Genomic DNA, 12666 nt, shown 5'->3' on the forward strand with positions numbered 1-12666 from the left:
CTGCAGCCTGATGAGAGGCCAAATGTGGGGATGAGGAATTCTGCAGGAAAAGCAAATGGGAGACGGCGATGGTCCCCTCGATCAACCTCCAGGTCGAAAGTTTAGGTCAGCCCACAACTAGTGATGCTACTGTATGCAGACCCAGAACAGGCCCTGCTGGCAGAGATGAAGCCCATGGGCCTCTCAAGGAGCTGGTGGAGGGACGGAACCAAGTCACTCCCAGTCAGGGATGGGGGCCACCTGGGTGGGCAGATAGGCTCTGGCTCAGCCCGCATGGGTGGGCCAGCCAGCAGGGGCCTAGGTTTGAATTTCAGCTCAGCCACTTGCAGGCTGTGTGGCCCGAAGCAAGTGGCTCAAGCTCTCGGGCCTCAGTCTTCTCATCCATGAAATGGGCGTTATCTGTAGCCATCTACATCCTAGGTGGCTGTGAGGATCAGATACAGAGGTATGTGTAAAGCTCTCAGGACTATACCTGGCACATGGTAAGCACACACACTTTGGCTGTTAATATTCAGTGCTTGAATCCCTTCTCCTGGTGGTCCTTCATCACCAGAAGCTTGCTACCTCACCTCTGGACAGCTCATCCTGCAATGTGACCTTGACCTTGCTCCGTCTAGAGGTGGGGCCTACGTCTCCTCCCCTGGAGCCCGGGTGGACCTTTGCAACCCCTTCATCCCCCAGGAGGGGCAGAAGTGGCACTGCAGGACTTCCAGGGCTCTGTCATGAAAGGGGCTACGCCCTGCATGGTCTCTGCTGCAGGGCCTTTACACTCGCAGCTCCGTCTGCTCTGGATTCTCTTCCCTGACAGCTCCTTCTTGCCATGCAAGTCTCAGTTCACATGTCATTGCCTCCAAGAAGCCTCCCTGAACCCTCAGATGTACAGTGGCTCCCCCTGGCACTCAATCCCACGGCCAGGTTTCATATTCTTTATCTGAAATTCTCTCTCTCTTTACAACTAGTTTTTCTCTCTCTCCATTAGAATGTGAGCTCCTTGACAGCAGGGGCCTCATCTGTCTTGTTCTCAACCTGGTGCGTAGCGGGTCCTTAGCAGCCAGGTTCCCGGGGGGCACTCAGTAAATACTGGTTGATCAAATGAATGAAAGCACAGTCCCAGCTCTCCAAGTTTCTCCGGGGTAAACACCCACAGACAAGGGGTCTAGCCCCTCTGCCATCTGGTCTCTTTCCCATCCAGGCATTTCAGCCAGGCTATATCCTTTTAGCGTTCCACACCTATAAGCCAACCTGACATGTCTGGTGGAACCCTGTCAGAGAAGGGCTTTCACCTCCCTTCTCTGTACTTTTACTAATGCAGCCTCATATGGACCAACCTTTGTGACCATGCTTTAATCAAGTCTCTTTGGGTTGGAAGAAATAGAAACCCACCCAGAGGCACTTTAAGAAAAAGAGGCAAACGTATAGGAAGGAATCAAGGCTACCTCATAAAAAAGTGGGCCTCACAAGAGACCAAACTGGAAACTATTAAAAACCATCTGACGGGGCTTCCCTGGTGGTCCAGTGGGTAAGACTCCGTGCTCCCAATGCAGGGGGCCCGGGTTCGATCACTGGTCGGGGAACTAGATCCCGCATGCATGCTGCAACCAGGAGTCCACATGCTGCAACTAAAGATCCCGTGTGCCGCAACTAAGACCCGGCACAGCAAAAATAAAACAAAACAAAACAAAACAGGACAAACCACATCTGAGTTAGCGGCTGCCTGGCTGTCTGTCTCTGGGGCCACAGGGTCCCTTGCTCGCTCTGTCTCCACACACATGGTGGAAGGTGGCTGTCCTCCCCCATCTCACTTTCTGCCACCAGGGGAGACAGAAGGGGGTTCTAACTCCAGAGTCCCAGGTCCCAAAAGAGGCTCTGACTGGCTCAGCTGTGCGCCTCTCAGACCAGGGGGCGGTGTTGGGGAGGGGCGTCGCCCAGCGCTGCCCCAGCTGCCAAACTCCATCACTGCAGGCGGGTGGGCAGTTTTCTGAGAAGCAGCTGGCCCCAGGGTTGAAGCCACCCCAAAAGGCCTGCTCTCCACGGGTGACATTAAAAATACGCCACAGTGGCACAGCCAGACCCTGCGCCAGGGCATGGACGGTGGCCATAGCGGCGGGGCGGGTCCTGAGGCCCCTGCTGTGGGGCCGCCCCCTTCCTGCTGGCTGGCTGTGAGGGGTCAGTGTGCTAAGTCCCCAGACCCCCAGCACTTCCCACCCCTCGTCCCACCCCCGCAGACAAGGGTCACGCTCATGTTCTGGACTCGAGACTCCAGTGAGCGTCCTTCTCAGCCTCAGCTCATCCTAGAGCCACTCAGGGCTCGCGAGGGCCCCCGAGTCGCCCCCAACGGGAGTAAGTCTGTGCAACGCTTTCCCTTCCCAGGAGTCCCCTTGCGGTGGACACGCCTGGCGGCGTGTGCCTATCACAAAGCATGTGGTGGCCAGGCGGGAAGGCAGTCCCCTCCCGAAGCGTCTCCCTGGATTTCTCAGGACCCTGGGGCCTGCCTGGGGCCCCACACAGCTCTGGGAGCGCATGAGCCAGCGCCCACGCTGTGGCTCCAGGCTGGTGGGCGGGCAGGTGGCAAGACACGTGAAACGCCGGTGGCGCGTGCTCAGCGTCGCGGAAACCGGGGAGGCCTCCGGGCCGCTTCCTGCCCATCAGCTTATCTACAGAGGGCAGGGGCTGGGCTAATCGGCAGGCGGGGTGCCCGAGCGCACAGCCACTAGTCAGGTCCTGCCGCTGCCACCTCTCCAGACCAGGTGTTTCTCTGTTTTCAAAACGTGAAACAGAGAGTGGGAAACCACCTTGTTGCACCCTCTCTCCTTATGAGAAGCTACGAGCCGGCCGAGGTGTACAAGGTCCCCTTATCGCCTCTGGTCTCAAGAAGAGGCTATGCCTGCGGCCTAGGCTCCCAGGCAGGTTTAGACTCCCACACGCTGTCCCTCTTTAACGCACAGCAGGCTCCACTTTGACTCAGGGTGATGCCTGCCTACAACCCCCAACCACTGTTTTGATTAAAAATGCGTTTTATGGAAATCAAAACTACAATGAGGTATCACCTCACACAGGTGAGAGGCTTCCCTGGTGGTCCAGTTCAATCCCTGCAGGGGGCCCAGGTTCAATCCCTGGTCAGGGAATTAGATCCCGTCTGCCGCAACTAAGAGTTTGCATGCCACAACTAAGAGCCCACATGCCGCAACTAAAAAAAAAAAAAAAAAAAAAAAAAAAGATCCTACATGCTGCAACGAAGACCCGGTGCAGCCAAATAAATAAACACTAAAAAAAAAAAAGTCTACAAATAACAAATGCTGGAGAGGGTGTGGAGAAAAGGGAACCCTCTTGCACTGTTGGTGGGAATGTAAATGGGTTGCAGCCTCTATGGAAAACAGTATGGAGGTTCCTCAAAAAACTAAAAATAGAGGTACCATACGATCCAGCAATCCCACTCCTGGGCCTATATCCAGACAAACTTTAATTCGAAAAGATACATGCACCCCTATGTTCATAGCAGCACTATTCGCAATAGCCAAGACATGGAAACAACCTAAATGTCCATCAACAGATGAACAGATAAAGAAGATGTGGTATATACAGACAGTGGAATATTAGCCATAAAAGAGTGAAATAATGCCATTTGCAGCAACATGGACAGACTTAGAGATTATATACTAAGTGAAGTTAAGTCAGAAAGAGAAAGACAAATACTATATGATATCACTGATTGGCAGAATCTAAAAAAAAAATGATACAAATGAATTTATCTACAAAACAGAAACAGACTCACAGACACAGAGAACAAACTTGTGGTTGCTAACGGGGAGTGGGAGCTGGAGAGGGTTGGATGGGGAGTTTGGAGTTAGCAGATTCAAATTATTATATATAGAATGGAGAAACAGCAAGGTCCTACTGTAGAGCACAGGGAACTATATCCAATCTCCTGAGATAAACCATAATGGAAAAGAACATATAAAAAAAGAATGTGTATGTATAACTGAATCACTTTGCTGTACCACAGACATTAACACAACATTGTAAACCAACTATACTTCAATAAAATAAATTAAAAAAAACACACTTTACTTGGTGGCTCAGAGTACACACACCAAAACAAAACTGTAACAAAATGTAGCCTTAAAAATGCTGGCCTCGGCCCACTAATAATTTGCTACAGGCTGCTAACAAAATATGGATCTAGTTGCTGTGCCCTTTGTAACATGTGGGCAACGATGCTTCTCTACCAAACTGTCTCATCAGCCCCCAACTTTCTCACTCTTGTCATTTTGCAAGCACCACCCCAACTGACGTTTCTGTTCCTTTAAATTTTACTTTTGTAGAGCCACGATTCATGCTCCTTACAGAAAACCTGGAAAAGATGGCAAAGTAAAACTCCCGTCTCAGCCCTCACCCCCTCCCAAAGACAACCCTTGTGATTCAGTTTCCTCCCAGACCTGTGGTCAGACTTCAGGACCGGGCTGACTGCATTTTTCTGTAATTCCACAGACATTGAGCCTGCCAGATAACCCAAGCTTCAGGCTTTAAGAACTTTCTTTCCAATTTGGCCATTTGAGAGCAACTTTCTCTTTCAAAATAACAGCTTGATTGAAACATAACCTTCACCCTTAAAGAAGTGTGCAATTCAGTGGTCTCGGTCCGTTCGCCTAACTGCCGAACATCTTCTTTCGAGGCGCATCCACCAGCCTCAGGGTCCTGGTCCGGACACTGGGCGCCAGGCCAGGCCCAGGACACGCCGAGACCCCCGCCCCCGCGGCCACGTGTGCAGCGCCCTCCCAGTCCGCGCAGCCGGGCGCCAGCTTCATTGCACCGTATTAGTTTAAATTTCAGGTGGAAGCAGCGTAGCATTTTCCTCTTTGCCAGGACAGCACTGGCTCGGCGCCCACCCGGAACCGTGCCGCCCAGCGCACACCCACCCAGGACTCGGGAAACGGCACACGGACCGCCAAACAACCCCAGACCCTCGCTGCGGCGCATGCGCGGTAGGCGCAGCCCGAGAGGGCCAGCGCGCACGCGCCCGGGCCCGTCCATATTGCGCCAACCCCCTTGGCCGAGGCGCCGATGGTTCCGCCCACGGCCGGGGCGGGGCCAGGGCGCGGCGCGAAAATCCGCGGGAAAAGCGGCTCCACTTCCGCCTGCGGTCCTGCAGTCGCGGTCCTGCAGTGCCGGTCCCGCCGCTCCCGCCATGGCGCAGTGCCGCCTCACCGACTTCTTCGCGCGCCGCCGTCCTGGGCTCCGGGACAAGCCGACGCGCACCAAGCCGGCCTGGCGCACCCCGAGTCCCGCCAAGCCCGCGCCCCGCGCCCCGGCCCCCGGCCCCGGCAGCAGCCGCAAGCGCGCCCGCTCGCCCGCCGAACCCACGCGCGACGAGCCTGCGCCGCCCGCGCGCAGGAGGCTGCGGCTGCCGGCCAACGCGGTGAGAGCGCGGAGGGGAGGAGGAAACTGAGGCCGGGGAGGGGGACAGACGGGAGGGAACTGGTGGAGCGGTGGGGAGGGTGCGGGGCTGCTGGAGAGACCTGCCCAGGAGGAGGGCACCGACCCGGGTCGAACCCAGGCCCCCCGCGGGAGGACGGGCTAGGGCCAGCTCACGCGCACCTGGCAGGCGGCGTCCCGTAGCCTCGCGGGGCCTCCCTTCTAGAGGACTTCCAGTGATGGGGAGGGGGGGTGCCTGATCTGACAGATGCTGGGGGAGGGCCAGAGCCCAGCGGACTGGTAAACGCCAGGTTCGTCTGCGAGACTGGGCGAGGGGTCAGGGCTGGGTGACTCTGGACCTGGCTGTGAGTGGGGCGTGGCCTAGTTAACCAAGGGGGCAGGAGAGCTGCTTTCTGCGAGATGGTGCACCCCGGAGTCTTGTGGTTTCATCACCTTCGGGGTCCTTCCCACCAGGTCGCTGGCCCCAGTTCCCCAGCTGCCGCTGGCTCCCCAGAGCACTCTCCTCCCCAAAGCACGGAGACGAAGAAGGCCGCCCTCTCAGCCGGTCAGCGGCCTTGGCTGGCAGCCCAGGAGGACAAGGTGAGGAGGCCGCACTGAGGGCAGGGGAGGTGGACCGGCCTGGGGTGACAGGCGGGCTGACAGCACTCTGTGTCCGCAGGTGCCTTCCAAAGTCACTCTCTCTGAGCTCAAGTCGTGCCTGCAGCGGGCACAGGAGCTGGGGGCACGGGTCCGGGAGCTGAAGGCAAGTGCGCAGAAGAGTGCAGGGGAAGCCAGCGCGCCGGAGGCCAGGGGGCACCCAGCCGGGCTGTGGTGAGTCTTGGGAGGGCGGCTAGGCACCCAGGAAGGGGTGGCCTGGTGGGAGGCCTGGCGGGGCTGGGCTGTGGTGGTGCGGGTGGGGGAGGGCCGTGCCCTCCAAGGAGTCGGCGCGGTGCAGTTGTGTCGGCCTCCGTCTGTGAGAGGGCCAGCTCCTGCGAATTTCAGACCACCTGGACAGCCAGCAGTTACCGGGACCTGCTGCCTGGCACCGTGTCTGTCCTTCCAGGTCACATAGTTACCACAGGCCTCTTACAGACGAGGAAGCCAGGGCTGGGGATGGTCGGGGACCGCCCTGTGTGACAGCTGGGTCTGAGGCCAGGCTTTTGTCTCCATCCCTGGTAGTGCTCGTGACCGGGAGACAGTGGGCGTGTAGGGGCTTTGTAAACTGGTGCGCAGTGTGCCCTGGGGGTGGAACCCCCGGCTCTGGGGTCTTCCCCCACCACTTTGCCTGCCGTCGGGTGCTGGAGGGGGTGGGTCTGGGGCTTCTCTCATGGCCCCGCTCCCTCCCTGGCAGTGGTGAGCAGATGCCTGCCTACCAGCGCTTCCACGCCCTGGCCCAGCCGGGGCCCCCGGGCCTCGTGCTGCCCTACAAGTACCAGGTGCTGGCCGAGATGTTCCGCAGCATGGACACCATCGTGAGCATGCTCTACAACCGCTCTGAGACTGTGACCTTCACCAAGGTCAAGCAGGGCGTCCAGGACATGATGCGCAAGTGAGCCGGGGGTTGGGGGGTCAGGGCCTCGTCCTGCCCTTGGAGTCTGTGTACCCTCCGACCCCGGCTCTCTGACCCCCCGCACCCTTGTGCCGTAGGCGCTTTGAGGAGCGCAACGTGGGTCAGATCAAAACTGTGTACCCCGGCTCCTACCGCTTCCGCCAGGAGCGCTACATCCCCACCTTCAAGGATGGCGTCAGGAGGTCTGATTACCAGCTCACCATCGAGCCGCTGCTGGACCAGCGTGAGTGTGTTGGGCCTCGGGTTCTTGCCCAGGACGCTGCACGGTTTCAGCGTGGGCGTAAGGCCTCGGGCACTGGGCCTTGTCTGAGACCCGTGGGGGTGGGCTGGGTGACTGGGGAGGCCCGGCCCTGGGGCTCAGGCCTGGACTCTCCCCACAGAGGCTGGCAGTGCGGCCCCCCAGCTCACGGCGTCGCACCTGCTGCAGCGGCGCCAGGTCTTCAGCCAGAAGCTGGTAGCCCGAGTCCGGGAGCATCACAGGGTGAGCGGGTGCCCCGGCTCAGGTCCTCACGTTGTCCCTGCTGTCGCGGCCCCATCTGCCGCCGCAGGAAATGGGCTCCTCCCGAGGCTGAGTTCTAGAGTTCTCTTAACCGCTCTCCACGGCTGTCTTCTACTCGTGGGCAGGCGCGGGGCTGGGCGGGGGCCCTGGCCCTGAGCAGACACGCAGGGAGCTCGAGGCTGCTAGCCTCTGGCCCCGGGAAGCTTGGGGACAGCCCAGCGGGTGCTGCTGGGTGCCCTGTGCTGTACCCTCAGCCCAGCTGAGCGCCTGGGGCTCAGAGAAGTGAAGTAACTTGCCCGAGGTTGCCCAGCTGGGACAGGAACCCGGACAGCTCTGCACACCCACAGGCAGATGTGCCAAGGGTCACCTGGTGCCCCCCCTTCCCACACAGGCCTTCCTGGCCTCCCTGAACCCCCCCATGGAGGTGCCTGAGGACCAGCTGACACGCTGGCACCCCCGCTTCAATGTGGACGAAGTGCCTGACGTCGAGCCGGCCGAGCTGCCTCAGCCGCCCGCTGTAGAGAAGCTGGCCTCCGCCCAGGAGGTGCTGGCCCGTGCCCGCAGCCTGATGTCACCCAGGGTAAGGCTGGTGCGGGGCGGCCTGACCCCCACGTTGGTGCCTGACAGGCTCCACCCTTGGCCGTGGGCCTCAGGGTAGCTGGACATGCCCTCCCCACAAGCAGAGCACCGCCCACCAGCAGGCTCTGCCCTGGGGCGGTGAGCACAGGCCCTTGATGTGCCGGGGTGACCCTGGGCTGGACAAAGGACTCTTGGGGGGGTCCACACAGACGGGGTGTGAGGAGCCTCCCCTGTGGCTGAACCGGGGGGAGGCGTCTCCTGACCTCTCCCCTCTGACCTGCTCCAGATGGAGAAGGCTCTGAGTGACCTGGCCCAGCGCACGGCCCAGCCTAGCAGCCCCCAGCCCCCCAGCCCGGCACTGCCAGCCACCCCCCCGGCCACGCCGCCTGCCGCTCTGAAGGGGGTGTCCCAGGCCCTGCTGGAGCGGGTGAGTGTTGGGCGTCCCCGTGGGGTGGTGGTGAGGCGTGAGAAACGACGCCCCCTGACCGTCCACGCCCACGGCAGGTCCGGGCCAAGGAGGCGCAGCAACAGCTGGCGCGGATGACGCGGCGCCCGGAGCACGAGCAGCGGCTGCAGCGGCTCGAGCGGCTGCCCGAACTGGCCCGCGTGCTGCGCAGCGTCTTCGTGTCGGAGCGCAAGCCAGCGCTCACCATGGAGGTGGCCTGCGCCAGGATGGCGGGCAGCTACCGCGCGGCCATGAGCCCCGGTACGTGCAGGGCCCTCCCCACGTCCCAGATGAGGGCGGGCACCGTACCCTTGGGCTCACCTCCCGAGGCTGTCTGGCCCCCTCGGCTCCTGCAGCCTTGAGGGGCTGTTCCCACCCTCTCAACCCAACCAGCCTTGTTTCTCCTGCGGTCCCTCCATCGGCCCCCAGGCCCCGTAGGACTTGCCTGTTGCCTCCAAGGTCTCTGGTCCCTCAGCTGCTGGGTGCCTCCCACTGCGGGGTTTCCGCGGGAGGGCCAGCTCCTCGGCAAGGCTGTGTGGTCACTACTGGAGTCCTTCCCGATCTTGTCCCGGGAGGCCTCACAGGGCCCTGACACCCAGCCTCACGTGCCGCCCCCCCCCCCCCCCCCGCAGGGGAGATGGAGAAGCACGTGCAGCTCCTCTCTGAGCTGCTGCCCGACTGGCTCAGCCTCCACCACATCCGCACGGACACCTACGTCAAGCTGGACAAGGCCGCTGACCTGGCAGGTGTCATGGCACAGCTGGCCCGCCTTGCCCGTGCCGAGGCGGCGCTGTGAGCCCGGCGCACAGGTGCCAACACTGCCGGGCCACTGGGCCTGTGTCTTACTTCCACTAGGAACACGACGCACTTTGCTTTCCCTGTCCCGAGTCCCCGTGAGGGTCAGGGCTCTGGCTGCGGGGCTCGAGGGCTTCTGGCCAGTGTGGTGGAGGCCCCCCTCACACACGGTGCAGGGAAGTGGGGGGCGCGGGGAGGGTGGTGTGGCTGGCGGATAACCCTCCCAGGTGTCCACGTGGGATCCTGAGGTGGTCCGCGAGTATCTGGGTGGGCTGGGTGTCACACAGGGCCCTCGTAAGAGGGAGGCAGGCAGATGGTGAATCTGAGATTGGAAGACGCCAGCAAGAGCTGAGAACCAAGGAGCAGGTTCCCCCTAGGGCCCACAGAAGGAGCCAGCCCTGCCTACCCTCTCTGAGTTTTGTCCTTGGCCTCCAGAGTTGTAAGATAAAGTTGTTTGAAGTCCACGCGCGTGCGTGATGAGTTACAGCAGCAGGGGAGGCCAGCGCGGGCTGCCCTGTGTGTGCAGGCGGCGGCTCACAGCACTCGGGAACCACCAGATGCGAATGTCAGAAAGCGCCCAGCCTGCCTGGTGGGCCCCCGCACCTTCCCGCACTGACACTGGGGAGGAGACTCCGCTCTAGAAAGTCATTTATTCTCATTCTCATCCCACTGTCAACGAGCCTGCAGCTCCAGGCCTTGGGGCTTCCAGAAGCCCCAGCAGGCCCCCGCAGGCAGCAGCCCCGCTCAGCAGAAAACCACTTAGCCACAGACGCATAAGTCCCCCCCGCTGGACTTCTGGTCCCCCTGGTGGCCAGCGGGGGTCGCTGCAGCCGCCCAGGCTGATCCTCTTTTCCAGTTGGTGCGGGGTTGGGGCCGGGGTCACTCGTACTGCAGGAGAGAGAAGAAGGGCACAGCCCCCAGCTTCTCCCTGCCCTTCAGAGAGGTCAGCTCCACCAGGCTCACACACTCCAGCACCTGGGCCTGCAGCTGGCCCAGCAGCTCACAGGCTGCACGCATGGTTCCTGGGGAGGGAGGGGTGGTGTGGGGACGGGCCCTGGGAAACTAGAGTGCCGAGACCCATCCTCCACCCCCGCCAGACCCTGACGCCAGGCTCGCTTCGCTGGGGGAAGATCCTCACCGCCAGTGGCGAGCAGATCATCCACAACCACCACCTTCTGCCCTGGCTCCAGGGCGTCCCTCTGGATCTCCAGCTCAGCCTGCAGATGAAAGCGGGCACGTGATCTACGAGCTTCCCCAAAACGGCCTTGGTGTGCAGAGCTCGGCAACTGACAAGGGGCCACCCCCTGGGCCGCAGTTGTTCCAACCCACCCTGTCTCCTGGCTCTGCCAGCCTGGCCCAACTTCTCAGCCTCTCTGAGTTCCCATGTCCACTCCAACCAACCACGGCAGCTCCACTGGAGTCCACGACTCTCCTTTTGGGAATGGAGGGTCCACAGAGGCAGCCCCCAGCCTTCTCACCTTCCCGTATTCCAGTGCGTATGAGACACACACAGTGGGGCCTGGCAGCTTCCCTCGCTTCCGGATGAGAATGCAGCCCAAGCCCAGCTCCTGGGCCAGGGAGGGACCAAACAGGAAGCCACGGGAGTCTAGGCCTGTCGGTGAGACCTGGGGTGTTGGGGGGCAGCTGCGTGGTACAGCAGCATTGGGGTCCCCATGGGTCAGGGCTGAACAGTGACAAGTAGCCATCACAACCCAGGACACACAGCCTTGTTGCCTCCAGATGAAAGACCAATGACATCCATCCACTTTGGGAACATTGACAGATCACCTACCACACAGGGACTGCTGGGTGCTGGAGAGGTCAGGAGCTGGGCAGGAGCCACTCCGTACACGGCAGTGTAAATAGCCGGCAGTGTAAATAGCCGTATGGCCTTGGGTAAGTCACCTAACCTCTCTCCAAAGCTCAGCTGCTCACCAGTGGCTGGTGGTACCTGAAACACCCTTAGCAGGCGGTTCAGCGTCTGCCCCAGGAGCTTCTAGTCCAGAAGGAGAGGCAGTGACTGCGCCGGCCACCTCCGGGGGTGGACTGAGCTGTGATGGGGGAGCTCAGGGCCTCTTCCCCACGTGGGAGTGCGGTTAGGGAAGGACAGCTTCTGAAGGGAAGAATCCTCTGCAGGACTCAACAAATTGGAGCCCTGCAGCCTACAGGGCAGTGCTGTGGCCCCTCAGGGTATCCAAGAACCAGGAAGGATCAGGGGTGCGGCTCTCAAAGAGAAATAGGACCTGCCAGGATTTTCCACGATCTCCTGGGTTTTCCTAAAACCCACCACTGGGTACAGGACCCGGCACACGGCAGGCGCTCAATGCCCGCTGGTAAAACAAGAAAGCATGCTTGGCCCAGTGGATTCTGGTCAGACACCCCCTGGGGAAATTCAGCTCTGGGGCCCCATCTGTCGTGCCTGCCCTCAGCCCGCCGCCGGCACCCACCCAGCAGAGGCGTTCCCCGGCCGCTGGAGAGGCCTGTCGCCCCTCTCACGGCTGCAAAGTCGGGATGCGGCAACGGGTCTGTTCTTACAACCCAAGCACCGTTGGGGCATCTGGCGGGTCCCCTAGAAGACCCCCAAAGCCAACCTGCCCAGGGTAAAGGACTCCCGACCCTGCGCCCTCATAGCAGACGCGAGCAGCACCAGGGAGAGTCCGGGGACCCGGCGGACCCCTGACGCTCCACTTGCCCGCGATGTAGTCGATCCTGCCGCCGTGGGCCTTTTTCAGGTGATTAGCCAGGAGGCTGATGGAGGCGCGGAAGGAGTCGGGGTCCTTCAGGACGGGTGAGATGTCCCTGGCACGCAAGGACAGGCCTGGTGACTCTCGGGCCCACGAAGAGCCCACCGCGCCCCGACATCCCGGGTCGCGCGGCCCGGTCCGTCCCTCCGTTCCTCCGCCCGCGCGCCCCACGTGGCCCGGCTGCCCGTACCTGAACAGCACGCCGGGGACGGGGAAGTCGGGGAAGCTGCGGATCCGCTGCGCCACCAGCTGCAGCTCGGAATCCGCCATCGCAGCGTCCGCGCGTCTCCTGGGCACGAGCGGGCTAGTAGGCTCCGCGCCTGCGCGGGGTGGGGGAGGAGCCCCCAGGGGGCGGGGCCGGGCGCCCAAGGCGGCTCCGCGCCTGCGTGGAACGAGGGGGCGGGTCTGGGTTCGGGTGGGCGGGGCCCACCATCTCCCGTAGGAGGTACCGTATTTCATCGAATCTTAATTGCGGTCGGTCTTAAGACACGTGCTTATTTCTTGTGCCCGGAACACTGGCGTCCCCGCCTCAAGGACGTTCGCGCGGGGCCCAGGTGCGAGTCAGGGTTGATGGAGTACGGCGTCTACGCAGCCCCGGCCGGACTTTCGGGGAAATCCTCGC

At 61.3% G+C, this 12666-nt stretch overlaps 2 protein-coding genes across 7 annotated transcripts; one reads left to right on the forward strand and one right to left on the reverse strand.

Moving 5' to 3' along the window:
• Window positions 1-5153: 5153 nt before the first annotated feature.
• On the forward strand, window positions 5154-9742 carry CDT1 (chromatin licensing and DNA replication factor 1). The gene is made up of 10 exons (XM_059904393.1): window positions 5154-5416; window positions 5887-6012; window positions 6092-6243; window positions 6764-6961; window positions 7060-7205; window positions 7363-7463; window positions 7873-8061; window positions 8347-8487; window positions 8565-8766; window positions 9138-9742. Exons 1-10 carry the CDS (start codon window positions 5186-5188, stop codon window positions 9299-9301), a joined length of 1650 nt encoding a protein of 549 aa, XP_059760376.1. The 5' UTR covers window positions 5154-5185; the 3' UTR covers window positions 9302-9742.
• A 194-nt stretch (window positions 9743-9936) lies between these two features.
• APRT (adenine phosphoribosyltransferase) lies at window positions 9937-12352 on the reverse strand. 6 transcript variants are annotated; one of them, XM_059904049.1, is made up of 5 exons: window positions 12235-12352; window positions 11993-12099; window positions 10779-10912; window positions 10439-10517; window positions 9937-10188 (listed from the first exon to the last, which is right to left on the reverse strand). In XM_059904049.1, exons 1-5 carry the CDS (start codon window positions 12312-12314, stop codon window positions 9962-9964), a joined length of 627 nt encoding a protein of 208 aa, XP_059760032.1. In that variant the 5' UTR covers window positions 12315-12352; the 3' UTR covers window positions 9937-9961. The 6 variants fall into 6 exon arrangements, with proteins under 6 accessions (XP_059760032.1, XP_059760034.1, XP_059760030.1 ...); XM_059904050.1 differs by having other exon boundaries at window positions 10095-10322; XM_059904052.1 differs by lacking the exon at window positions 9937-10188 and having other exon boundaries at window positions 10437-10517; window positions 10630-10912.
• Between the last annotated feature and the right edge of the window lie 314 nt (window positions 12353-12666).

Source organism: Balaenoptera ricei, chromosome 19, assembly GCF_028023285.1.
Source record: "Balaenoptera ricei isolate mBalRic1 chromosome 19, mBalRic1.hap2, whole genome shotgun sequence".
Classification (NCBI taxonomy): domain Eukaryota; kingdom Metazoa; phylum Chordata; class Mammalia; order Artiodactyla; family Balaenopteridae; genus Balaenoptera; species Balaenoptera ricei.

Bases quoted from the DNA above. Each gene is read 5' to 3' on its own strand.
- APRT (XM_059904047.1), bottom strand. From the start codon at position 11,058: ATGTCATTGGTCTTTCATCTGGAGGCAACAAGGCTGTGTGTCCTGGGT. The intron at 10,518-10,629 runs GTGGGTTGGAAC...TTTCATCTGCAG, and splicing joins TGGCAGAGCCAGGAGACAGG to GCTGAGCTGGAGATCCAGAG. The intron at 10,189-10,438 runs GTGAGGATCTTC...TCTCTCCTGCAG, and splicing joins TGATCTGCTCGCCACTGGCG to TACGAGTGACCCCGGCCCCA.
- CDT1 (XM_059904393.1), top strand. From the start codon at position 5,186: ATGGCGCAGTGCCGCCTCACCGACTTCTTCGCGCGCCGCCGTCCTGGG. The intron at 6,013-6,091 runs GTGAGGAGGCCG...CTGTGTCCGCAG, and splicing joins TGGCAGCCCAGGAGGACAAG to GTGCCTTCCAAAGTCACTCT. The intron at 6,244-6,763 runs GTGAGTCTTGGG...CCTCCCTGGCAG, and splicing joins GGGCACCCAGCCGGGCTGTG to TGGTGAGCAGATGCCTGCCT.